This window comes from Lichenostomus cassidix, unplaced genomic scaffold, assembly GCF_008360975.1.
Source record: "Lichenostomus cassidix isolate B80296 unplaced genomic scaffold, HeHo_3.0 HiC_scaffold_34, whole genome shotgun sequence".
In the NCBI taxonomy this organism is placed as follows: Eukaryota; Metazoa; Chordata; class Aves; order Passeriformes; family Meliphagidae; genus Lichenostomus; species Lichenostomus cassidix.
Window position 1 is genome coordinate 1460281 of NW_028147431.1, and position 27651 is coordinate 1487931.

Here is a 27651-nt window from a genome sequence, read left to right on the forward strand (position 1 = left end):
ACAATTATTCATTATGTGTATTTATTTGCATATTTTATTTTTTATTTCTTAATTTTTATTATTTATTAATTCTAATTATTCGTAATTATTAATAATATATATTTATTCTGCATATTTCATTTCTATTTATTTATTTATTACTGTTCGTTAATAACAATCATTCTTAATTATTCCCAATACGTATTTATTTTGCATATTTTATTTAAATTTATTTATTTATTATTGTAATTAAGACTAATTATTCATAATTATTCCCAATACGTATTTATTTTGCAAATTTTATTTACTTATTTATTATTGTTAATTAGTACTAATTACTCACAATGATTCATTATACGTATTTATTTGCATATTTTATTTTTTAAATATATTTTTATTATTTATTGATACTAATTATTCATAATGATTCACAATCCGTATTTCTTTTGCATATTTTAAATACATATTTAAACGCATTTTCAATACATATTTAAACCCATTTTAAATACATATTTAAATGCATTTTAAACACATATTTAAACACATTTTAAATACATATTTAAATACATTTTGAATACATATTTAAATGCATTTTAAATACATTTTAAATACATATTTAAACACATTTTAAATATTTAAACACATTTTAAACACCTATTTAAATACATTTTAAATGCATTTTAAACACATATTTAAACACATTTTAAATACATATTTAAATACATTTAAAATACATATTTAAATACATTTTAAACACATTTTAAATACATATTTAAACGCATTTTAAATACGTATTTAAACACATTTTAAATACATATTTAAATACATATTTAAATACATATTTAAATACATATTTAAATGCGTATTTAAATACATTTAAAATACATATTTAAATACATTTTAAATACATATTTAAACACATTTTAAATACATTTTAAATACATATTTAAACACATTTTAAACACATATTTAAACGCATTTTAAATACATTTTAAACACATTTTAAATACATATTTAAACACATTTAAATACATATTTAAATACATTTTAAATACATATTTAAACACATTTTAAATACATATTTAAACACATTTTAAACACATATTTAAATACATTTGAAATACATATTTAAATACATTTTAAATACATATTTAAACACATTTGAAATACATATTTAAATACTTTTTAAACACATATTTAAATATATTTTAAATACATATTTAAATACATATTTAAACCCATTTTAAACACATATTTAAACACATTTTAAATACATATTTAAATACATTTTAAATACATATTTAAATATATTTTAAACACATATTTAAATACATTTTAAATACATATTTAAACACATTTTAAATACATATTTAAATACATTTTAAATACATTTTAAACACATATTTAAACACATTTTAAACACATATTTAAACACATTTTAAACACATATTTAAATACATTTGAAATACATATTTAAATACATATTTAAACGCATTTTAAATACATATTTAAACACGTTTTAAACACATATTTAAACCCATTTGAAACACATATTTAAACACATTTTAAACACATATTTAAACACATTTTAAACACATTTTAAACACATTTAAATACATATTTAAACACATTTTAAATACATATTTAAACACATTTTAAACACATATTTAAACACATTTGAAATACCTATTTAAACACATTTTAAACACATATTTTTTTTCTACACCCATAATTCATTGCTAAATATTCATTTCTCATTTACTATTCATTCCTGACCTTCACTCCTCTCCCATCACCCAAACCCAAATTTTTTTTGGGGATTTCCCCGTTTCCCAGAGCGGCGCCGACATCTGCGGCTTTTTCGGGGAACCTTCCTTCGAGCTGTGCGCGCGCTGGACGGAGCTGGGAGCGTTCTACCCCTACAGCCGCAACCACAACGGCAACCGCCACAGGGTGGGGATCCCCAAAAACCCGAAATGTCCCGCTTTGCCCCAAATTCATCCCATTTCCCGCCTTTGACGCTTTTCAGCTCACCTTTCCCCACGTGTTTCCCCTCTAGTTCCAATGGTTGCCGCGGGTTTTTCCCTCTATTTCCAATATTTTCCATGTATTTTCCACATATTTTCCCTCTATTTCCAATATTTTCCCATATTTTCCCTATATTTCCAATATTTTCCATGCATTTTTGCTCTATTTCCAATATTTTCCACATATTTCCCATATTTCCAATATTTTCCATGTATTTTCCATGTATTTCCCATATTTCCCCCATATTTTTCCAATATTTCCCTACATTCCCCATATTTCCCTATATTTCCCATATTTCCCTCATTTTTCCCTGTATTTCCCATATTTTCCTAATTTTTTCCCCATATTTTCCCTATATTTCCAATATTTTCCACGTATTTTCCACATTTCCAATATTTTCCCCATATTTTCCCATATTTCCAATATTTTCCACACATTTTCCCTCTATTTCCAATATTTTCCATGTATTTCCCTTATTTCCAATATTTCCCCTATATTTTTCCAATAGTTCCCTATATTTCCAATATCTTTCCACACATTTTCCCTCTATTTCCAATATTTCCCCATATTTCCCTGTTTCCCATATTTTCCCATTTTTCCTCTATATTTCCCTATATATCTTCTAGATATTATTATATTATATTATATTATATTATATTATATTATATTATATTATATTATATTATATTATATTATATTATATTATATTATATTATATATTATTTATATTATATTATTCTCTGTATTTCTATATTTTTCTCCCTATTTCCCACATATTTCCCGTATTTTTTAAATATTTCTCATATTTCCCACATAGTTTTCCAATATGTCCTGTATTTCTCTTTTTCCCATATTTACTATATTTCCCACCTATTTTCCATATTTTCCTCATATTTCTCATATTTCCCCATATTTCCCATACTTCCCCCATATTTCCCACATATTCTTCCTCTATTTCCCATATTTTTCCTCTATTTCCCCTATTTTCCCCATAATTCCCATATTTCTCACCTATTTTCCTCTGTTTCCCATATTTCCCCATATTTTTCCTGTTTCCCACATTTCCCTTTATTTCACTCCTATTTCCCCATATTTTTCCTACAATTCCTACATTTTCCCATTTTTCCTCTATATTTCCCATATTTTCCCCAAATTTTCCTTTTATTTCTCCTATTTCCCCCACATTTTCCCCGTATTTCCAATGTTTTCCCCATATTTCCAATATTTTCCCCATATTTCCCCATATTTTCCCAATATTTCTCATATTTTCCTGTTTTTTCTCTCTATTTCCCACATATTTCCCCCATTTTTTCATATTTCTCAGATTTCCCCTATTTCCCCTGTATTTCTCATATTTTCCATATATTTTCCCGTATTTCCATTATTTCCCATTTTCCCCATATTTTCCACATATTTTTCCCACATTTCCCACATTTTCCTCATTTTTCCCCTTTGACCCAAAATCTCCATATTTCACCCCAATGACCCAAAATCACCTTATTTCACCCCATGACCTAAAACGTTTATTTTCTTCCACATGACCCAAAACCCCCATTTCTCATCCCAATGACCCAAAATTCATATTTTCACCCCAAACCCCAAATCCCCATTTTCCACCCAATGACCCAAAACTGCCATTTTCCCTCTTTTACCCAAAATCTCCATTTTTCACCCAATGACCCAAAATTGCTGTTTTTCACCCCATGCCCCTAAATCCCCATTTTCTGCCCCTATGACCCAAAATCCCTGTTTTTCCACCCAATGACCCAAAATCCCCATTTTCACCCCATGACTCAAACCAACCATTTTTAGCCCCATGACTTAAAATCTCCATTTTTCACCCCAATGACCCAAAATCTCCATTTTTCTCCCCATGATTCAAAAGAACAATTTTTCACCCAATGACCCAAAATCTCCATATTCCACCCCATGACTGAAAGTCTCTGTTTTTCACCCCAATGACCCAAAATCACCTTTTTTCACCCCATGACCTAAAACTTCTCTTTTCTTCCACATGACCCAAAATCTCCATTTTCCACCCCATGACCCAAAACTCCCATTTCCTACCCCAAACCCTAAATCCCCATTTTCCCCTAATGAACCAAAATCGCCATTTCCCCCCATGACCCAAAATCCCCATTTTTCACCCCAAACCCCATTTCTCACCCAAACCCCCATTTTCCACCCCAATGACCCCAAACCCCCATTTTTCACCCCAAACCCCATTTTTCACCCAAACCCCCGTTTTTTCCCCCAATCCAGCGTCAGGACCCGATCTGCTGGAACTCCACCTTCGCCGCTCTGTCCCGCCAGGCGCTCAGCGTGTTTTCGCTGTTTTTTACCCTTTGACCCAAAATCCCCATTTTTCACCCCAAACCCCATTTTTCACCCCAAACCCCATTTTCCCCCAATGACCCCCAAACCCCATTTTTCACCCCAAACCCCATTTCTCACCCAAACCCCCATTTTCCACCCCAATGACCCCAAACCCCATTTTTCACCAAAACCCCCGTTTTTTCCCCCAATCCAGCGTCAGGACCCGGTCTGCTGGAACTCCACCTTCATCTCTCTGTCCCGCCAGGCGCTCAGCGTGTTTTCGCTGTTTTTTCCCCTTTGACCCAAAATCCCCATTTTTCACCCAAAATCCCCGTTTTTTACCCCAATGACCCAAAATCCCCATTTTCCACCCCAAACCCCAAGTCTCCATTTTTCACCCCATGATTCAAAATAAGCATTTTCTCCTGTGACCCAAAATCACCATATTTCACCCCAATGACCCAAAATCCCCATATTTAACCCTGTGACCCAAAAATCCCCATTTTCCACCCCAAAACCCCATTTTCCACCCCATGACCCAAACCAATTAATTTTCCACCCCAAAACCTAAAATCTCCATTTCTCACCCCAAGACCCAAAATTTCCATTTTTTACCCCGTAACCTAAAACTGCCATTTTTCCTCTTTTACCCAAGGTCTCCATTTTTCACCCCATGACCCAAAATCCCCATTTTTCACCCCAAACCCCATTTCTCACCCAAACACCAATTTTCCCCCAATGACCCCCAAACCCCATTTTTCACCAAAACCCCAATTTCTCACCCAAAACCTCCATTTTCCCCCTATGACCCTAAATCCCCATTTTTCACCCCAAACCCCATTTTTCACCAAAACCCCCGTTTTTTGCCCCAATCCAGCGTCAGGACCCGGTCTCCTGGAACTCCACCTTTGCCGCTCTGTCCCGCCAGCCGCTCAGCGTGTTTTCGCTATTTTTTACCCTTTGACCCAAAATCCCCATTTTTCACCCCAAACCCCAAATCCCCCGTTTCCACCCCATGACCCAAAATCCCCATTTCTCACCTAAAATCCCCATTTTTCACCCCAAACCCCAAATCCCCATTTTCCACCCCATGACCCAAAATCTCCATTTTTTGCCCCATGACCCAAAACTGCCATTTTTCCTCTTTTACCTGAAATCTCCATTTTTCATCCAATGACCCAAAATAGCCGCTTTTCATGCTGTGACCCAAAATTGCTGCTTTTCACCCCAAACCCCAAAATCTCCATTTTCTGCCCCGTGACCCAAAATCCCCGTTTTTCCACCCAAAGACCCAAACCCCCCATTTTCATCCCATCATTCAAGATAAGCATTTTCCCCTGTGACCCAAAATGTCCATTTTTCACCCCAAAACCCCAAATCCCCATTTTTCACCTCATGATTCAAAACCTGATTCAAAACCTCCATTTTCCCCCAATGACCCAAAATCCCCATTTTTCACCCCATGATTCAAACCAACCATTTTTAGCCCCATGACTTAAAATCTCCATTTTTCACCCCAATGACCCAAAATCTCCATATTTCACCCCATGACTGAAAGTCTCTGTTTTTCACCCCAATGACCCAAAATCACCTTTTTTCACCCCATGACCTAAAACGTTTATTTTCTTCCACATGACCCAAAATCTTCATTTTCCACCCAATGACCCAAAACCCCCATTTTCCACCCCAAACCCTAAATCCCCATTTTCCCCTAATGAACCAAAATCACCATTTCCCCCCAACGACTCTAAATCCCCATTTTTCACCCCATGATCCAAAATGCCCATTTTTCACCCCAAACCCCCATTTCTCACCCAAACACCAATTTTCTCCCAATGACCCCAAACCCCATTTTTCACCAAAACCCCCGTTTTTTCCCCCAAATCCAGCGTCAGGACCCGGTCTGCTGGAACTCCACCTTCGCTGCTCTGTCCCACCAGCCGCTCAGCGTGTTTTCACTGTTTTTTCCCCTTTGACCCAAAATCCCCATTTTTCACCCAAAATCCCCATTTTCTACCCAATGACCCAAAACTCCCATTTTCCACCCCAAACCCCAAATCCACATTTTCCACCCCATGACCCAAAACTGCCATTTTCCCTCTTTTACCCAAAATCTCCATTTTTCACCCAATGACCCAAAATTGCTGTTTTTCACCCCAAACCCCAAAATCCCCATTTTCTGCCCCTGTGACCCAAAATCCCTGTTTTTCCACCCAATGACCCAAACCCCCATTTTCACCCCATGATTCAAACCAACCATTTTTAGCCCCATGACTTAAAATCTCAATTTTTCACCCCAATGACCCAAAATCTCCATTTTTCTCCCCATGATTCAAAAGAACAATTTTTCACCCAATGACCCAAAATCTCCATATTCCACCCCATGACTGAAAGTCTCTGTTTTTCACCCCAATGACCCAAAATCACCTTTTTTCACCCCATGACCTAAAACATTTATTTTCTTCCACATGACCCAAAACCCCCATTTTCCCCCAACAACCCAAAATCTCCATTTCTCACCCCGTGACCCGAAACCCCCATTTTTCACCCCAAACCCCCATTTTTCACCAAAACCCATTTTTCACCCAAACCCCATTTTCCCCTATGACCCCAAACCCCCATTTTCACCAAAACCCCATTTTTCACCAAAACCCCCATTTTTTGCCCCAATCCAGCGTCAGGACCCGGTCTGCTGGAACTCCACCTTCGCCGCTCTGTCCCGCCAGGCGCTCAGCGTGTTTTCATTGTTTTTTACCCTTTGACCCAAAATCCCCATTTTTCACCCCAAACCCCATTTCTCACCCAAACCCCCATTTTTCACCCCAAACCCCATTTTTCACCAAAACCCCCGTTTTTTGCCCCAATCCAGCGTCAGGACCCGGTCTGCTGGAACTCCACCTTCGCCGCTCTGTCCCGCCAGCCGCTCAGCGTGATTTCGCTATTTTTTCCCCTTTGACCCAAAATCCCAATTTCTCACCCAAACCCCAATTTTCCTCCAATGACCCCAAAACCCCATTTTTCACCAAACCCCCATTTTTCACCCAAAACCCCATTTCTCACCCAAACCCCCATTTTCCCCCAATGACCCCAAACCCCATTTTTCACCAAAACCCCCGTTTTTTCCCCCAATCCAGCGTCAGGACCCGGTCTGCTGGAACTCCACGTTCATCTCTCTGTCCCGCCAGGCGCTCAGCATGTTTTCGCTGTTTTTTCCCCTTTGACCCAAAATCCCCATTTTTCACCCAAAATCCCCATTTTCTACCCAATGACCCAAAACCCCCATTTTTCACCCCAAACCCAAAATCCCCATTTTTCACCCCATGATTCAAACCAACCATTTTTAGCCCCATGACTTAAAATCTCCATTTTTCACCCCAATGACCCAAAATCTCCATTTTTCTCCCCATGATTCAAAAGAACAATTTTTCACCCAATGACCCAAAATCTCCATATTTCACCCCATGACTGAAAGTCTCTGTTTTTCACCCCAATGACCCAAAATCACCTTTTTTCACCCCATGACCTAAAACATTTATTTTCTTCCACATGACCCAAAATCTCCATTTTCCACCCAATGACCCAAAACTCCCATTTTCCACCCCAAACCCCAAATCCCCTATTTTCCCCTAATGAACCAAAATCTCCATTTCCCCCCAACGACTCAAAATCCCCATTTTTCACCCCATGATCCAAAATCTCCATTTTTCACCCCAAACCCCATTTTTCACCCCATGACCCCAAACCCCCATTTTTCACCCCAAACCCCATTTTTCACCAAAACCCCCGTTTTTTCCCCCAATCCAGCGTCAGGACCCGGTCTGCTGGAACTCCACATTCATTTCTCTGTCCCGCCAGCCGCTCAGCGTGTTTTCGTTGTTTTTTACCCTTTGACCCAAAATCCCCATTTTTCACCCCAAATCCCCATTTTTCACCCAATGACCCCAAACCCCCATTTTTCACCCCAAACCCCATTTTTCACCAAAACCCCCGTTTTTTGCCCCAATCCAGCGTCAGGACCCGGTCTCCTGGAACTCCACGTTCATCTCTCTGTCCTGCCAGCCGCTCAGCGTGTTTTCGCTATTTTTTCCCCTTTGACCCAAAATCCCCATTTTTCACCCCAAACCCCATTTCTCACCCAAACACCAATTTTCTCCCAATGACCCCAAAACCCCATTTTTCACCTCAAACCCCATTTCTCACCCAAACCCCCATTTTCCCCCAATGACCCCAAACCCCCATTTTTCACCCCAAACCCCATTTCTCACCCAAATCCCCATTTTCCCCCTATGACCCCAAAACCCCAATTTCTCACCAAAACCCCATTTTTCACCCCAAACCCCCATTTTTCACCAAAACCCCCATTTTTTTCCCCAAATCCAGCGTCAGGACCCGGTCTCCTGGAACTCCACCTTCGCCACTCTGTCCCGCCAGGCGCTCAGCGTGTTTTCGCTATTTTTTACCCTTTGACCCAAAATCCCCATTTTTCACCCCAAATCCCCATTTTCTACCCAATGACCCAAAACCCCCATTTTCCACCCCAAACCCCAAATCCCCATTTTCCACCCCATGACCCAAAACTGCCATTTTCCCTCTTTTACCCAAAATCTCCATTTTTCACCCAATGACCCAAAATTGCTGTTTTTCACCACATGCCCCTAAATCCCCATTTTCTGCCCCAATGACCCAAAATCCCAATTTTTCACCCCATGACACAAACCAACCATTTTTAGCCCCATGACTTAAAATCTCCATTTTTCACCCCAATGACCCAAAATCTCCATTTTTCTCCCCATGATTCAAAAGAACAATTTTTCACCCAATGACCCAAAATCTCCATATTTCACCCCATGACTGAAAGTCTCTGTTTTTCACCCCAATGACCCAAAATCACCTTTTTTCACCCCATGATCTAAAACATTTATTTTCTTCCACAAGACCCAAAATCTCCATTTTCCACCCAATGACCCAACACTCCCATTTCCTACCCCAAGCCCCAAATCCCCCATTTTCCCCTAATGAACCAAAATCCCCATTTTCCACCCCATGACCCAAAATCCCCATTTTTCACCCCAAACCCCATTTCTCACCCAAACACCAATTTTCCCCCAATGACCTCAAAACCCCATTTTTCACCCCAAACCCCATTTCTCACCCAAACCCCCATTTTTCACCCCAAACCCCATTTTTCACCAAAATCCCAATTTCTCACCAAAACCCCCATTTTTCCCCAATGACCCCAAACCCCATTTTTCACCAAAACCCCCGTTTTTTGCCCCAATCCAGCGTCAGGACCCGGTCTGCTGGAACTCCACCTTCGCCGCTCTGTCCCGCCAGGCGCTCAGCGTGTTTTCGCTATTTTTTACCCTTTGACCCAAAATCCCCATTTTTCACCCAAAATCCCCATTTTCCACCCAATGACCCAAAACCCCCATTTTCCACCCCAAACCCCAAATCCCCATTTTCCACCCCATGACCCAAAACAGCCATTTTCCCTCTTTTACCCAAAATCTCCATTTTTCACCCCAATGACCCAAAATCTCCATATTTCACCCCATGACTGAAAGTCTCTGTTTTTCACCCCATGACCCAAAATCACCTTTTTTCACCCCATGACTTAAAACATTTATTTTCTTCCACATGACCCAAAACCCCCATTTTCCCCCAACAACCCAAAATCCCCATTTCTCACCCCGTGACCCCAAACCCCCATTTTTCACCCCAAACCCTCATTTTTCACCAAAACCCCCGTTTTTTCCCCCAATCCAGCGTCAGGACCCGGTCTGCTGGAACTCCACGTTCATCTCTCTGTCCTGCCAGCCGCTCAGCGTGTTTTCACTATTTTTTATCCTCTGACCCAAAATCCCAATTTCTCACCCCAAACCCCCATTTTCCCCAATGACCCAAAACCCCCATTTTCCACCCCAAACCCCAAGTCTCCATTTCTCACCCCATGATTCAAAATAAGCATTTTCTCCTGTGACCCAAAATCACCATAATTCACACCATGATCCAAAATCCCCATATTTAACCCTGTGACCCAAAAATCCCCATTTTTCACCCCAAAACCCCATTTTCCACCCCATGACCCAAACCAATTAATTTTCCACCCCAAAACCTAAAATCTCCATTTCTCACCCCAAGACCCAAAATTTCCATTTTTTACCCCGTAACCTAAAACTGCCATTTTTCCTCTTTTACCCAAGGTCTCCATTTTTCACCCAATGACCCAAAATACCCATTTTTCACCCCATGACCCAAAATCCCCATTTTTCACCCCAAACCCCATTTTTCACCAAAACCCCTGTTTTTCCCCCGATGACCACAAATCCCCATTTTTCACCCAAAACCCCCATTTCACACCCAAACCCCCATTTTCCAATATGAGCCCCATTTCTCACCAAACCCCATTTTCACCCCAAACCCCATTTTCACCAAGACCCTGTTTTCCCCCAATGACCCCAAACCCCATTTTCACCCCAAACCCCCATTTTCACCCCAAACACCATTTTCACCAAGCCCCTGTTTTCCCCAATGACCCCAAAACCCCATTTTCACAAAAGAGCCATTTCTCACCCCAAACCCCCATTTTCCCCTATGACCCCAAACCCCATTTTCACCCAAACCCCATTTTTCACCAAAACCCCCGTTTTTTCCCCCAATCCAGCGTCAGGATCCGGTCTGCTGGAACTCCACGTTCACCACTCTGTCCCGCCAGGCGCTCAGCGTGTTTTCGCTGTTTTTTACCCTTTGACCCAAAATCCCCATTTTTCACCCCAAACCCCATTTTCCACCCCAATGACCCCAAACCCCCATTTTTCACCAAAACCCCCGTTTTTTGCCCCAATCCAGCGTCAGGACCCAGTCTGCTGGAACTCCACATTCACCACTCTGTCCCGCCAGGCGCTCCGCGTGTTTTCGCTATTTTTTACCCTTTGACCCAAAATCCCCATTTTTCACCCCAAACCCCATTTCTCACCCAAACCCCCATTTTCCCCCAATGACCCCAAACCCTCATTTTTCACCCCAAACCCCATTTTCCCCCAATGACCCCCAAACCCCATTTTTCACCCCAAACCCCATTTTTCACCAAAACCCCTGGTTTTCCCCCAATGACCCCAAACCCCATTTTCACCAAAACCCCAATTTCTCACAAAACCCCCATTTTCCCCCAATGACCCCAAACCCCATTTTTCACCAAAACCCCCGTTTTTTCCCCCAATCCAGCATCAGGACCCGGTCTGCTGGAACTCCACCTTCGCCGCTCTGTCCCGCCAGGCGCTCAGCGTGTTTTCGCTATTTTTTACCCTTTGACCCAAAATCCCCATTTTTCACCCCAAATCCCCATTTTCTACCCAATGACCCAAAACCCCCATTTTCCACCCCAAACCCCAAATCCCCATTTTCCACCCAATGACCCAAAACTGCCATTTTCCCTCTTTTACCCAAAATCTCCATTTTTCACCCAATGACCCAAAATTGCTGTTTTTCACCCCATGCCCCTAAATCCCCATTTTCTGCCCCTGTGACCCAAAATCCCTGTTTTTCCACCCAATGACCCAAAATCCCCATTTTCACCCCGTGACTCAAACCAACCATTTTTAGCCCCATGACTTAAAATCTCCATTTTTCACCCCAATGACCCAAAATCTCCATTTTTCTCCCCATGACTGAAAGTCTCTGTTTTTCACCCCAATGACCCAAAATCACCTTTTTTCACCCCATGACCTAAAACATTTATTTTCTTCCACAAGACCCAAAATCTCCATTTTCCACCCAATGACCCAAAACTCCCATTTTCCACCCCAAACCCCAAATCCCCCATTTTCCCCTAATGAACCAAAATCACCATTTCCCCCCAACGACTCAAAATCCCCATTTTTCACCCCATGACCCAAAATCCCCATTTTTCACCCCAAACCCCATTTCTCACCTAAACACCAATTTTCTCCCAATGACCCCAAAACCCCATTTTTCACCTCAAACCCCATTTTTCACCAAAACCCCCGTTTTTTCCCCCAATCCAGCGTCAGGACCCGGTCTGCTGGAACTCCACGTTTGCCACTCTGTCCCGCCAGGCGCTCAGCGTGTTTTTGCTATTTTTTACCCTTTGACCCAAAATCCCAATTTCTCACCCAAAATCCCCGTTTTTTCCCCAATGACCCAAAACCCCCATTTTCCACCCCATGACCCCAAGTCTCCATTTTTCACCCCATGACCCAAAATGCCCATTTTTCACCAAAACCCCAATTTCTCACCCAAAACCCCCATTTTCCCCCAATGACCCCAAACCCCCATTTTTCACCCCAAATCCCCATTTTTCACCAAAACCCCCGTTTTTTCCCCCAATCCAGCATCAGGACCCGGTCTGCTGGAACTCCACGTTCATCTCTCTGTCCCGCCAGGCGCTCAGCGTGATTTTGCTGTTTTTTCCCCTTTGACCCAAAATCCCCATTTTTCACCCAAAATCCCCATTTTCCACTCAATGACCCAAAACCCCCATTTTCCACCCCAAACCCCAAATCCCCATTTTCCACCCCATGACCCAAAACTGCCATTTTCCCTCTTTTACCCAAAATCTCCATTTTTCACCCCAATGACCCAAAATCTCCATATTTCACCCCATGACTGAAAGTCTCTGTTTTTCACCCCATGACCCAAAATCACCTTTTTTCACCCCATGACTTAAAACATTTATTTTCTTCCACATGACCCAAAATCTCCATTTTCCCCCAACGACTCAAAATCTCCATTTTTCACCCCATGATCCAAAATCTCCATTTTCCCCCAACAACCCAAAATCCCCATTTTCCACCCCGTGACCCAAAACCCCCATTTTCCCTTAATGAACCAAAATCCCCATTTTCCACCCCAATGACTCAAAATCCCCATTTTCCCCCAATGACCCCAAAACGCCATTTTCCACCCCAAACCCCATTTTTCACCCAAAACCCAATTTCTCACCCAAACCCCCATTTTTCACCCCAAACCCCCATTTTTCACCAAAACCCCCGTTTTTTCCCCCAATGACCCCAAACCCCATTTTTCACCAAAACCCCCGTTTTTTGCCCCAATCCAGCGTCAGGACCCGGTCTGCTGGAACTCCACGTTCATCTCTCTGTCCCGCCAGCCGCTCAGCGTGTTTTCGCTATTTTTTACCCTCTGACCCAAAATCCCCATTTTTCACCCCAAACCCCATTTCTCACCCAAACACCAATTTTCCCCCAATGACCTCAAAACCCCATTTTTCACCCCAAACCCCATTTCTCACCCAAACCCCATTTTTCACCAAAACCCCAATTTCTCACCCAAACCCCCATTTTCCCCCAATGACCCCAAACCCCATTTTTCACCAAACCCCCCGTTTTTTCCCCCAATCCAGCGTCAGGACCCGGTCTCCTGGAACTCCACCTTCATCTCTCTGTCCCGCCAGGCGCTCAGCGTGTTTTCGCTATTTTTTACCCTTTGACCCAAAATCCCAATTTCTCACCCAAAACCCCCATTTTCCCCCAATGACCCCAAACCCCCATTTTTCACCAAAACCCCCGTTTTTTGCCCCAATCCAGCGCCAGGACCCGGTCTCCTGGAACTCCACGTTCGCGGCGCTCTCCCGGCAGGTTCTCGGCGTTCGCTACTCGCTGCTGCCTCACCTCTACTCGCTGATGCTCGCCGCTCACGCCCGCGGCAGCTCCGTCGTCCGCCCGCTGCTGCACGAGTCAGTTGCGCCAAAATCGCCTTTTTTCCACCCAAATTGTTGGCCGAGAAATGGGGGAGAGGTTAAAAAAAATATTCGGAGTTTTAGCGGTTTTTTGGATTTTTTTCTTGATTTTTAAAGGGTTTTTTAGAATTTTTTTGGATTTTTTTAGGTGTAAATATAGATAAATTTTTGTGTAAAAATAGATAAATTTTGGATGTAAATGGCGTGTAAATAGATATAAATTTTGTGTGTAAATAGTGTGTAAAAATAGAAATAATTTAAAGGTTTTCTCAGGTGTAAATTGATATATTTTGGATGGAAATGGTATGTAAATAAATAGAAATAAAAAGTTTTTTAGGTGCAAAAATAGATTTTGTATGTAAGTAGTATGTAAATAAGGATAAATAATTTAAATACGGAAATAAATAGAAATTAAAGGTTTTTTTAAGGTGTAAATAGATGTAAAAATAGATAAATTTTGGGTGTAAATAAGATGTAAGTAAATAGAACTTTTGTATATAAATAGTGTGTAAAAAAGAAATAATTTAAAGGTTTTCTTAGGTAGAAATAGATGTAAAAATTGATAAATTTTGGGTGGAAAAGGCATGTAAATAAATAGGAATAAATAAAATGGTTTTTAGGTGTAAATATATGCAAAAATGGACAGATTTTGTATGTAAATAAGGATAAATAATTTAATTTAATTTAATTTAATTTAATAAGTACGTAAGTAAAGATAAATAATTTAAATACGTAAATAAATAGAAATAATTTAAAGGGGTTTTTAAGATGTAAATAGATGTAAAAATTGATAAATTCTGGATGGAAAAGGTATGTAAATAAATAGAAATAAATAAAATGGTTTTTAGGTGCAAATATATGCAAAAATAGATTTTGTATGTAAATAAGGATAAATAATTTAATTTAATTTAATTTAATAAGTACGTAAGTAAAGATAAATAATTTAAATACGTAAATAAATAGAAATAATTTAAAGGGTTTTTTAAGGTGTAAATAGATGTAAAAATTGATAAATTTTGGATGCAAATGGAATGTAAATAAATAGAAATAAATAAAATGGTTTTTAGGTGTAAATAGATGCAAAAATAGATTTTGTATGTAAATAAGGATAAAAAATTTAATTTAATTTAATTTAAATAGGTAAATAAATAGAAATAATTTAAAGTTTTTTTTAAGGTGTAAATAGATGTGAAAATAGATAAATTTTGGGTGTAAATAAGACGTAAATAAATATAAATCTTGTAAGTAAATAGTATGTAAAAAATAGAAATAATTTAAAGGTTTTCTTAGGTGTAAATTGATATATTTTGGATGGAAATGGAATGTAAATAAATAGAAATAAAAAGTTTTTTAAGGTGCAAAAATAGTATGTAAATAAGGATAAATAATTTAAATACGTAAATAAATAGAAATAATTTAAAGGGTTTTTTAAGGTGTAAATAGATGTGAAAATAGGTAAATTTTGGGTGTAAATGAGACGTAAATAAATATAAATTTTGTGTGTAAATAGTGTGTAAAAAATAGAAATAATTTAAAGGTTTTCTTAGGTGTGAATAGATGTAAAAATTGATATATTTTGGATGGAAATGGAATGTAAATAAATAGGACTAAATAAAAAGTTTTTTAGGTGTAAATATATGCAAAAATGGACAGATTTTGTATGTAAATAAGGATAAATAATTTAATTTAATTTAATTTAATTTAATAAGTACGTAAGTAAAGATAAATAATTTAAGTATGTAAATAAATAGAAATAATTTAAAGGTTTTTTTAAGGTGTAAATAGATGTAAAAATTGATAAATTTTGGGTGGAAAAGGTATGTAAATAAATAGAAATAAATAAAATGGTTTTTAGGTGTAAATATATGCAAAAATAGATTTTGTATGTAAATAAGGATAAAAAATTTAATTTAATTTAATTTAAATAGGTAAATAAATAGAAATAATTTAAAGTTTTTTTTAAGGTGTAAATAGATGTAAAAATAGATAAATTTTGGGTGTAAATAGGATGTAAATAAATAGGTTTTTTAGGTGTAAATAGGTGTAAAAATAGATAAATTTTGTTTATAAGTATTATGTAAATTTAAAGGGCCCAAAATCGCCCTTTTTCCACCCAAATCATCAGCTGAAAAAAGGGGAGCGATTTAAAAAAAAATATGACTATTGCGGTTTTTAAAATTTTTTATATTTTTTTTTTTAATTTTTAGGTGGAAATAGATAAATTTTGCATGTAAATAGTATATAAGTTAATATAAATAATTTAAAGTTTTGTGTGCAAAGCGTATGTAAATAAATAGTAGGTAAATAAGGATAAATAATTTAAATTTAAAGGGCCCAAAATCGCCCTTTTTTCCACCCAAATCGTCAGCCGAAAACCAGGGAAGTGATATATATAAAATAAAATAAAATGAAATAAAATAAAATAAAATAAAATAAAATAATATGTAATATAGTAATCTTGAAGGTTTTTATATATTTTATGTATTTTCTATATTATTGATATTACATATCATATGCTTATACATATTTTGATACTTGGAAATATTTATGCATTTTTTAAATAAATATAAAACAACATATTATATTTATTACATATATTTATTACATATATTTATTACATATATTACATATAAGTACATATATTACATATAAATACATTTATTACATATAAATACTTATATTAATATGTAATATAGTAATTTAGTAATATAGTAATATATTATATATTATTTAGAAGTGTATTTTGTAAAGATACAAAATAGGAATAAATAATGAATACAACAAAAATATGCAAAATGTGTTGCAATATGTGAAATAAAATCTATAGCTATAAAAATTATAATATAAAATATAAAATATAATATATACAATATAAAATATAAAATATAAAATATAAAATATGAAATATAAAATATAAAATACAAAATATAAATATCGTGTATATAATATATAATATACAATATATAATACATAATATATAATATATAATATATAATACATAATATATAATGTACAATATATAATATACAATATATAATATATAATATATAATACATAATACATGATATATAATATATAATACATAATACATGATATATAATATATAATATATAATATGTAATATATAAAATATATAATATATAATATATAATATATAATATATAATATATAATGCTATAATGCTATAATATATAATATATAATGCTATAATATATAATATATAATATATAATATATAATATACAATATATAATATACAATATACAATATATAATATATAATATATAATATATAATATATAATATATAATATATAATATATAATATATAATATATAATATATAATATAAATGGTATCCCAAATATATTGGAATAAACGAACATATAATAAATGTAATTTTATACAGCTAGTTACAAACACTATTATATAATAATACTTATATTAATATTAAATACATAATATAATATAGAATAGTATGATATACTATAATATATCACATACAACAATACATTAAAATATTCAATATATTATACTAAACATAATAAAAAGAACAGATTTAAAAAATCTATAAACAAACATTATTCATAAAAATAACTCAAACAATAAACAGCAAATGGTAACAACTTATTAACCATATTAACCAGCAAACCCCTTTCAATAATTCCTCTGTATGATATCAATTTTGGGACAATTTTGGGACAATTTTGTCACAATTTTGGCACAATTTTGGCACAATTTTGGCACAATTTTGGGACAATTTTGGCACAATTTTGGCACAATTTTGGCACAATTTTGTCACAATTTTGGGACAATTTTGGCACAATTTGGCACAATTTTGTCACAATTTTGGGACAATTTTGGCACAATTTTGGCACAATTTTGGCACAATTTTGGCACAATTTGGGACAATTTCGGGACAATTTTGGGACAATTTTGGGACAATTTTGGCACAATTTTGGGACAATTTTGGGACAATTTTGGGACAATTTTGGCACAATTTTGGGACAATTTTGGCACAATTTTGGCACAATTTTGGGACAATTTTGGCACAATTTTGGGACAATTTTGGCACAATTTTGGGACAATTTTGGGACAATTTTGGCACAATTTTGGGGCAATTTTGGCACAATTTTGGCACAATTTTGGGACAATTTTGGCACAATTTTGGGACAATTTTGGCACAATTTTGGGACAATTTTGGCACAATTTTGGCACAATTTTGGCACAATTTTGGCACAATTTTGGCACAATTTTGGCACAATTTGGGACAATTTCCCCAAATTCCGTTTTCCCCGCAGGTTTTTCGAGGACAGAACCACGTGGGACATCGACAGGCAGTTCCTGTGGGGAGCTGGGCTGCTCATCAGCCCCGTGCTGGAGCCGGTGAGAGAATCCCAAAAATCCGGGAAAAACCCCGGAAATCCCAAAAATTCCCCCAAAATCCCGAAATCCGGGAATTGCACCCCAAACCGTTCCGTTCCAGGGCGTTTCCGAGGTTCGCGCTTACCTGCCCGACGCGCGCTGGTTTGACTTCTACACCGTGAGTTCCCCGAAATCTCCTTTTTCCCCAAAAAAGGGAATCGATGTGGAATTTGGATAATCGGTGATTGGGTTGATGTTGGCGGGAAAAGTTTAATTATGAATGTTTAATTGTTTAATTGGATTTTTCCAATGGTGGTGAGCTGGGGGTGTTGTTCCTGCCCTGTCCGGGAGGGGGCGATAGTGATAATGGAAAAACTTTGTGTCAATTTTTGGTAATTTCTGTCAGTTTTTAGTAATTTTTTGTACATTTTTTTGAATTTTTTTTGAATTTTTTTGGTAAATTTTTTGGTAATTTTTGTAGATTTTCATAATTTTTAGTAATTAATCTAAGGCAATTTTTGTAAATTTCTGTGTGTCGTAAATTTGTGACAACCTCTGTCAGTTTTTAGCAATTTTTGGAGTTTTTTGGTAATTTTTTGGTAATTTTTTTGTAATTTTTTGGTAATTTTTTGGTAAGTTTAATAATTTTTGCACATGGCTGCTAGTTTGTGTAAATTTGAGTATATTATTGTAAATTTGTGTGACTTTCTGACAACTTTTACAGTTTATAGCAAATCGTTTTGAATTTGTGGGAATTTCTGTCCGATTTGGTCCATTTGAAGTCATTTTTTGGTAATTTTTGGTAATTTTTATGATTTTCTTGTAATTTTTGCCATTAAAAAAAAATTAATAAATTTTTGTAAATTTTTGTGAATATCTGCCAACGTTTGAAAATTTCTATGTATTGTTGGCAATTTCTGTCAATTTCTGTCAATTTCTGTCAAATTTTTGTAAATTTTTTGTAATTTTTGGTGACTTTTTGTAATATTTTGTAATTTTTTGTAATTTTTTTGTAATTTTTTTATAGTTTTCTTGTAAATTTAGTAAATTTTTGTAGATTTCTGGCAATTTCTTTAAATTTCCATATATTTGTCAGGTTTTGGTAATTTTTGGTGATTTTTTGGGTAATTTTTTGTAATTTAATTTTTTTGGTATTTTTTGGCAATTTTTGTAATTTTGCCAAATTTTGTAATTTTGCCAAAATTTACAATTTTTGTAAATTTTCATACATTTCAGTAAACTTTGTAAATTTCTGCAAATTTCTGTCAAATTTTGTCCATTTTTAATAATTTCTTGTAATTTTTTGCTACATTTTCGAAATTTTCTCGTAACTTCCACAATTTTCTTCCAACCTTCGCAATTCTAAAAAATTTTAGTAAATTTTTGTAAATTTCTGACAATTTCCAATTATCATTGCAAATTCCTGTCATTTCCCTTCAATTTTTCTCCGTTTTTAGTCAATTTTTGGGGTTTTTTTCTACATTTCTGTAAATTTTTAAAACCTTTTCACCATTTTTTTGGTCCAATTTTTGGTGCAATTTTTTGGTCCATTTCTTAGCCCAATTTTTGGTAGATTTTTTTGGTTCATTTTTTTGGTAAAATTTTCATCCATTTTTTGGTCCAATTTTTGGTCCATTTTTTGGTCTAATTTTTGGTCCAATTTTTAGTCCAATTTTTGGTACAATTTTCGTCCATTTTTTCGTCCAATTTTTGGTCCAATTTTTGATACAATTTTTGATCCAATTTTTGGTACATTTTTCAGTCCAATTTTTGGTCCAATTTTTCATCCAATTTCTCATCCAATTTTTGGTCCAATTTTTGGTCCATTTTTTGATCCAATTTTTGGTCCAATTTTTGGTCCAATTTTTGGTCCAATTTTTCATCCAATTTCTCATCCAATTTTTGGTCCAATTTTTGGTCCATTTTTTCGTCCATTTTTGGTCCAATTTTTGGTCCATTTTTGGGTCCCATTTTTGGTCCAATTTTTAGCCCAATTTTTGGTACATTTTTTTGGTCCAATTTTTGGTCCAATTTTTTGTCCAATTTTTGTTCCAATTTTTGGGTCCAATTTTTGATCCATTTTTGGATCCAATTTTTGGTCCAATTTTTGGTACATTTTTTTGGTCCAATTTTCGTCCAATTTTTTGGTCCAATTTTTTGTCCCATTTTTGGTCCAATTTTTGGTCCAATTTTTAGCCCAATTTTTAGTCCAATTTTTGGTCCCATTTTTGGTCCATTTTTTAGCCCAATTTTTGGTACATTTTTTTGGTTCATTTTTTTGGTACAATTTTCGTCCAATTTTTGGTACATTTTTTTGGTCCAATTTTTGGTGCAATTTTGGGTCCAATTTTTGGTCCAATTTTTGGTCCAATTTTTGGTCCAATTTTTTGGTATATTTTTGGTCCAATTTTTGGTCCAATTTTTTGGTCCATTTTTTCGTCCATTTTTTCGTCCAATTTTTGGTCCATTTTTTGATCCAATTTTTGGTCCATTTTTTGTCCAATTTTTGGTCCATTTTTTGGTCCAATTTTTGATCCAATTTTTGGTACATTTTTTTGGTCCAATTTTTGGTCCAATTTTTCATCCAATTTCTCATCCAATTTTTGGTCCAATTTTTGGTCCAATTTTTGTCCAATTTTTGGGTCCAATTTTTGGTCCCATTTTTGGTCCAATTTTTCGTCCATTTTTTCATCCATTTTTTGGTGCAATTTTTGCTACATTTTTTTGGTCCAATTTTTTGTCCAATTTTTGGGTCCATTTTTTGGTCCTACTTTTGGTCCAACTTTTGGTACATTTTTTTGGTACAATTTTTGGGTACAATTTTTTGGTCCAATTTTTGGTCCAATTTTTCATCCAATTTCTCATCCAATTTTTGGTTCAATTTTTGCTACTTTTTTTTTTTTTACAAATTTTTTCTATAAACTTTTTTTGGTTTTTCGGTTACATTTATGTCAAACTTCCGTAACTTTTTGTAAATTTCCCCATTTTTCCCCATTTTCGGCGTCGGCAGGGCGCGGAGGTGCGATGGCGGCGGGAGTTCCGGAACTTTCTGTAAATTTCCCGTTTTCGGTGTCCTTAGGGCGCGGAGGTGCGATGGCGGCGGGAGTTCCGGAACTTTCTGTAAATTTCCCATTTTCGGTGTCCTTAGGGCGCGGAGGTGCGATGGCGGCGGGAGTTCCGGAACTTTCCGGCGCCGCTCGGCCACATCAACGTCCACGTCCGCGGAGGTCACATCGTCCCGCAGCAGCTGCCGGCCAACAACACCAGCTTCAGGTCACAATTCCACAGCGTTTGGGGTTTTGGGGGGAAAAATGGGAATTTTGGGGTGTTTCGTGCTGCTGGTGGGGATGTGGGGTTATGTGGGGTGAGAGAAATGAAAATAAATAAAATTAAATGTATCATAAATATCATAAATGTCATAAATAAAATAAAATAAAGCAAATAAAGTAAATGAAATAAAATAAAATATATCCTAAATACCATAAATATCATAAATAAAATAAATTAAATGAAATAAAATAAAATATATCCAAAATACCATAAATGTCATAAATAAAATAAATAAAATAAATAAAATAAATGAAATAAAATATATCCTAAATACCATAAATGTCATAAATAAAATAAAATAAAACAAATAAAATAAAATATATCCTAAATGCCATAAATATCATAAATAAAATAAAATAAAATAAATAAAATAAATAAAATAAAATATATCCTAAATACCATAAATGTCATAAATAAAATAAAATAAAATAAATTAAATAAATGAAATAAAATAAAACAAATAAAGTAAATGAAATAAAATAAAATATATCCTAAATACCATAAATGTCATAAATAAAATAAAATAAAATAAATTAAATAAATGAAATAAAATAAAATATATCCTAAATGCCATAAATGTCATAAATAAAATAAAATAAAATAAAATAAATAAAATAAATGAAATAAAACAAAATATATCCTAAATACCATAAATGTCATAAATAACATAAAATAAAGCAAATAAAATAAATGTATATCCTAAATGCCATAAATGTCATGAATAAAATAAAATAAAATAAATAAATGAAATAAAATAAAATAAATAAAGTAAATGAAATAAAATAAAATATATCCTAAATACCATAAATATCATAAATAAAATAAAGTAAATGAAATAAAATAAAATATATCCTGGAAATAAAATAAATGTTCATAAATACAAGGAAATGGGATAAAGATAAAAGATAAGGAAAATTAAAATAGTAAGTGTATCCTGTATATAGTATCATGGTAAATAAGATAAGATAAGATAAAGATATATATTAGTAAGGAAATGAAGATAAAGATAAGATAGTATACTAGATGTATAATGTGTCTGTATATGTCATTAAGATAAAGATATAGATAGAGTAAAGATAAAGATGAAAATAGAATATATAAATAATGATAAATATCATAAATAAGATAAATATAACAGTAATATATAAATATATAAATATATCATGTATAGATATCTAGATATAAATGAATGGATATATATATATATAGATGTATAAATATATATAATATGAGTATTATAGTAATATAGGTATATAGATATATAGACATATAGATATATATAAAAATATAGATATATATATAAAAAATATAAATAAGAATGTATAAACGTTTAGAAACACAAAGATAAATATCCATTTTACCCACGAATTAAAATCCTCCACATTTTCACCCACTCCCAACCAGCTCCCCAAACCCAACAAAAATCAATATATATTAACAAAAAAACAATAAAATCCATAAAATTAACAATTAACAAATTCCCAAATCCACCCCAAACCATTCCCCAAATCCCATTTTCCCAATTCCCACCCGAAATCCCCCAAATCCCCAGAAATTTGGCTCCAAAATTCCCAAAATTGGTTATTTTCCAGCCGGAGGAATGCTCTGCTGCTGACGGTGGCTCTGAACGATTCACTGCAGGCGACAGGAAACCTCTACTGGGACGATGGGGAGAGCATCGGTGAGCCTTAATTAGTCATTAATTAGTCATTAATTAGCCGTTAATTAGTCATTAATTAGCCGTTAATTAGTCCTTGATTAGTCATTAATTAGACCTTAAATAGTCATTAATTAATCATTAATTAGTCACTAATCAGTCCTTAATTAGTCGTTAATTAGTCGTTAATTAGTCGTTAATTAGTCACTAATCACTCATTAATTAGTCACTAATTAGTCGTTAATTAGTCGTTAATTGGTCGTGGATTAGTAGTTAATTAGTCGTTAATTAGTCATTAAATAGTCGTTAGTTAGTCATTAATTAGTCATTAATTAGTCGTTAATTAGCCACTAATTAGTCATTAATTACTCGTTAATTAGCCATTGATTAGTCGTTAATTAGTCATTAATTAGTCCTTAATTAGTCATTCATTAGTCGTTAATTAGTCGTTAATTAGTCATTAATTAGTCATTATTTGGTCGTTAATTTCTCACTAATTAGTCGTTAATTAGTCATTAATAGTCGTTAATTAGTCGTTAATTAGTCGTTAATTAGTCACTAATTAGTCGTTAATTAGTCATTAATTAATCACCAATTAGTAATTAATTAGTCATTAATTAGTCACTAGTCACTAAGTAGTCACTAATTAGTCACTAATTAGTTATTAATTAGTCATTAATTAGTCGTTAGTTAGTCTTGAATTAGTAATTAATTAGTCATTAATTAGTCGTTAATTAGTCACTAATTAGTCCTTAATTAGTCGTCAATTAGTCGTTAATTAGTCATTAATTAGTCGTTAATTAGTCGTTAATTAGCCTTAGCATTGGGTTCATTCATTAACCAAACCGGCGATAAATGGTGAGGTTTTGATTTTTTTGGGTCGCAAAGTCGTTCAAATCGAATTTTTGGGGATTTTCTGAGGCGACGAATGGAATTGGGGAGGAAAAAAAAACCGGGAAATTGGGGAGAGAGAAATTGGGGAAATTTGGGGAATTTGGGAGAAATTGAGGAATTTGGGTAATTTGGGAGAAATTGGGGAATTTGGGAGAAATTGAGGAATTTGGGGAAATTTGGGGAAAATTGGGGAATTTGGGAGAAATTGGGGAATTTGGGAGAAATTGGGAAAAAACGGGAAATTGGGGTGAGAGAAAGAAATTGGGGAAAATTGGGGGATTTGGGAGAAATTGGGGGATTTGGGAAATTTGGGGAAAATTGGGGAATTTGGGAGAAATTGGGGGAATTAGGGGAAATTTGGGGAATTTGGGGAATTTGGAGAATTGGGAAGAATTTGGGAAATACGGGAGAAATTGGGGAATTTAGGACAATTTGGGAAATTTGGGGAAAATTGGGGAATTTGGGAGAAATTGGGAAAATTTGGGAAATTGGGGAATTTGGGAGAAATTGAGGAATTTGGGAAATTTGGGAGAAATTGGGGGATTTGGGAGAAATTGGGAACATTTAGGAAATTGGGGAATTTGGGGGTTTAAAGGGATTTTTTGGGGGATTTTGGGGGAGTGAAGAGTTGAGGTTTGTTAATGAAGTAAAATGCAAATTAGGGGAAATTAGGAGGAAAAATTGCAACTTAATTGTTTCATTATAGTTGAGATTCGTTAATGAAGTAAAATGTAAATTAGAGGAAATTAAGAGAAAAAATTGCAACTTGATGGTTTAATTATAGTTGAGATTCGTTAATGAAATAAAAAGCAAATTAGGGGAAATTAGGAGGAAAAAATGCAAATTATTGGTTTAATTATGGTTGAGATTCACTAATGAAGATAAAATACAAATTAAGGGAAATTAGGAGAAAAAATTGCAACTTAATGGTTTAATTATAGTTAAGTTTGTTGATTAAAATTGCGATAATTAAATTAATAAAAGCTTCTTAATTATTCATTAAGTGAAATGGTGAAACTTAATTTAATCAAAATGTCAATTAATTAATAAAAGCATTTGACAGTGAAATGAGGAAATATTTAATTTTAATTTTCATTTGATTTTGCTATTTATATTTTTTTATCTTGTATTTTTTTCTATTTATTGTTATTTTTATTTACAAGTGTTTTATTTTTATGGTATTAGGATGTTAATTACATTAATTTGTACTTTATTCTTTACTTTTGAAATTATTTTCTGATCGATTCTTATTTTTCAGGTTTCATGGTTATCTTATTTATTTCAATTTTATTATTTTTTAAATATTTATTTGATTTTATTTGGTCTTTTGAATTTATTTTTATTTTCTTCTTTATTTTTATTTTCTTTTAATATTTATTTTACCAATTTTCATTTTTATTAATTTTTAATCCATTTATCATTATTTTTTGTATTAATTTATGTTTTAATTTCAATTTTTATTTTTATTTTATTGTTTACCTGTTATTTTACTTTTATTTTGATTTTGATTTTATGCTTTTTAATTTTTTTTATTTGAATTTTACTTTTAATTTTCACTCTTTTTAAAAATGAATCTTCATTTTTATTTTACTCTTTACTCTTTCATCTGTATATTTTTAATTTTAATTATTTCATTTCCTAAATTTTAAGTTTAATTCCTTAATTTTTCAGTTTTTATTTTCTATTTGGAACTTTTTCATTACGAAAATTTTTTATTTTATTATGAATTTTTGCTATAAAATTTTTATTATGAAATAAAGAATTTTCATAATTCTTTATTTGATAACCTTTATTTTATCTTTGTTCTTCTATCGATTTGGATTTTGACATTTTTCTCTCCAATTTTAATTTTAATTTTAATTTCAATTTTTACTTCACTTTTAATTTTAATTTTTCTTTCCAATTTTAATTTTAATGTTAATTTTAATTTTAATTTTAATTTTTAATTTTAATTTCGATTTAACTTTAGTTTTAGTTTTAATTTTTCTTTCCAATTTTAATTTTATTTTTCACTTTAATTTTTATTTTAATTTTTCTTTTTAATTTTAATTTCAATTTTGACTTTAGTTTTAGTTTTAATTTTTCTTTCCAATTTCAATTTCAATTTCAATTATAGTTTTAATTTTAATTATGATTTTTAATTTTAATTTTAATTTTAATTTTTTTCCCCAATTTTAATTTTAATTATACTTTTAATTTTAATTTTGATTTTCATTTTAATTTTTCTTTTTTTCCCCAAGTTTAATTTTAATTTTGGTTTTAATTTTTCTTTCCAACTTTAATTTTAACGTTAATTTTTCTTTTTCTTTTTATTTTTTCTTTTTCTTTTTCTTTTTCTTTTTCTTTTTCTTTTTCTTTCTTCTTTTTCTTTTCTTTTTCTTTTTCTTTTTTCTTTTTCTTTTCTTTTTCTTTTTCTTTTTCTTTTCTTTTCTTTTTCTTTTTCTTTTTCTTTTCTTTTTCTTTTCTTTTTCTTTTTCTTTTTTCTTTTCTTTTTCTTTTTTCTTTTTCTTTTTCTTTTTCTTTTTCTTTTTCTTTTTTCTTTTTCTTTTTTCTTTTCTTTTTCTTTTTCATTTTCATTTTAATTACCTTTACTATTATTTTTAATTTTTTTCTTTCCAATTTCAATTTTAATTTTAATCATCGTTTTAATTTGAATTTTGATTTTAAATTTTCATTTTAATTTTAACTTTACTTTCAGTTTTATTTTTTTCTTTCCAATTCCAATTTTAATTTTAATCATCGTTTTAATTTTAATTTTGATTTTAAATTTTAATTTTAATTTTACCTTTAGTATTTTAATTTTTATTTTAAATTTTAATTTTAATTTTACTTTAGTTTTAGTTTTATTTTTTTTTTTAAATTTTCATTTTAATTTTAATCATCGTTTTAATTTTAATTTTGATTTTAAATTTTAATTTTAACTTCACTTTCAGTTCTATTTTTTTCTTTCCAATTCCAATTCCAATTTTAATTCTAGTGTGAAATTTAATTTTAAATTTTAATTTTAGTTTTTAATTAATTTTCATTTTAATTTTAATTTAATTTCATTTCCCTGCAGACACCTTTGAGAAAGGCGAATTCCTGCTGATGTCCTTCACTGCCACCTCGGTGAGTCCCAAACCCAATTTGAACCAAAATTGTCATTTTTCAACTCTTTTTTCCTCCTTTCCTCCTCTTCTAGCCCTTTAAAATCTGCTTTTTGTCCTTTTAAAATATTTTTAAAATAATTTTTAATTCACTTTAATATTTTTCCTCCTATTTTAATCCCATTTTAGTCTTTTTCATCATCTTTTTTTGCCTTAAAACCTTTTTTTTTGGTTCTTTTTTATCCTGATTTAGTCCTTTTAATCCTCTTTTGTTCCTTTTCCATC

The 27651-nt window shown here is 33.3% G+C and overlaps 1 protein-coding gene across 1 annotated transcript in view; it reads left to right on the forward strand.

Moving 5' to 3' along the window:
- The window catches only part of LOC146423102 (maltase-glucoamylase-like), a 205763-nt gene that overhangs the window by 159800 nt on the left and 18312 nt on the right, over nt 1–27651 (forward strand). The window contains exons 41-43 of the mRNA XM_085045072.1: nt 1816–1932; nt 13887–14035; nt 18336–18420. Of these exons, the coding sequence (XP_084901198.1) occupies nt 1816–1932; nt 13887–14035; nt 18336–18420 (351 nt within the window). The remainder of the gene's footprint in view (nt 1–1815; nt 1933–13886; nt 14036–18335; nt 18421–27651) is intronic.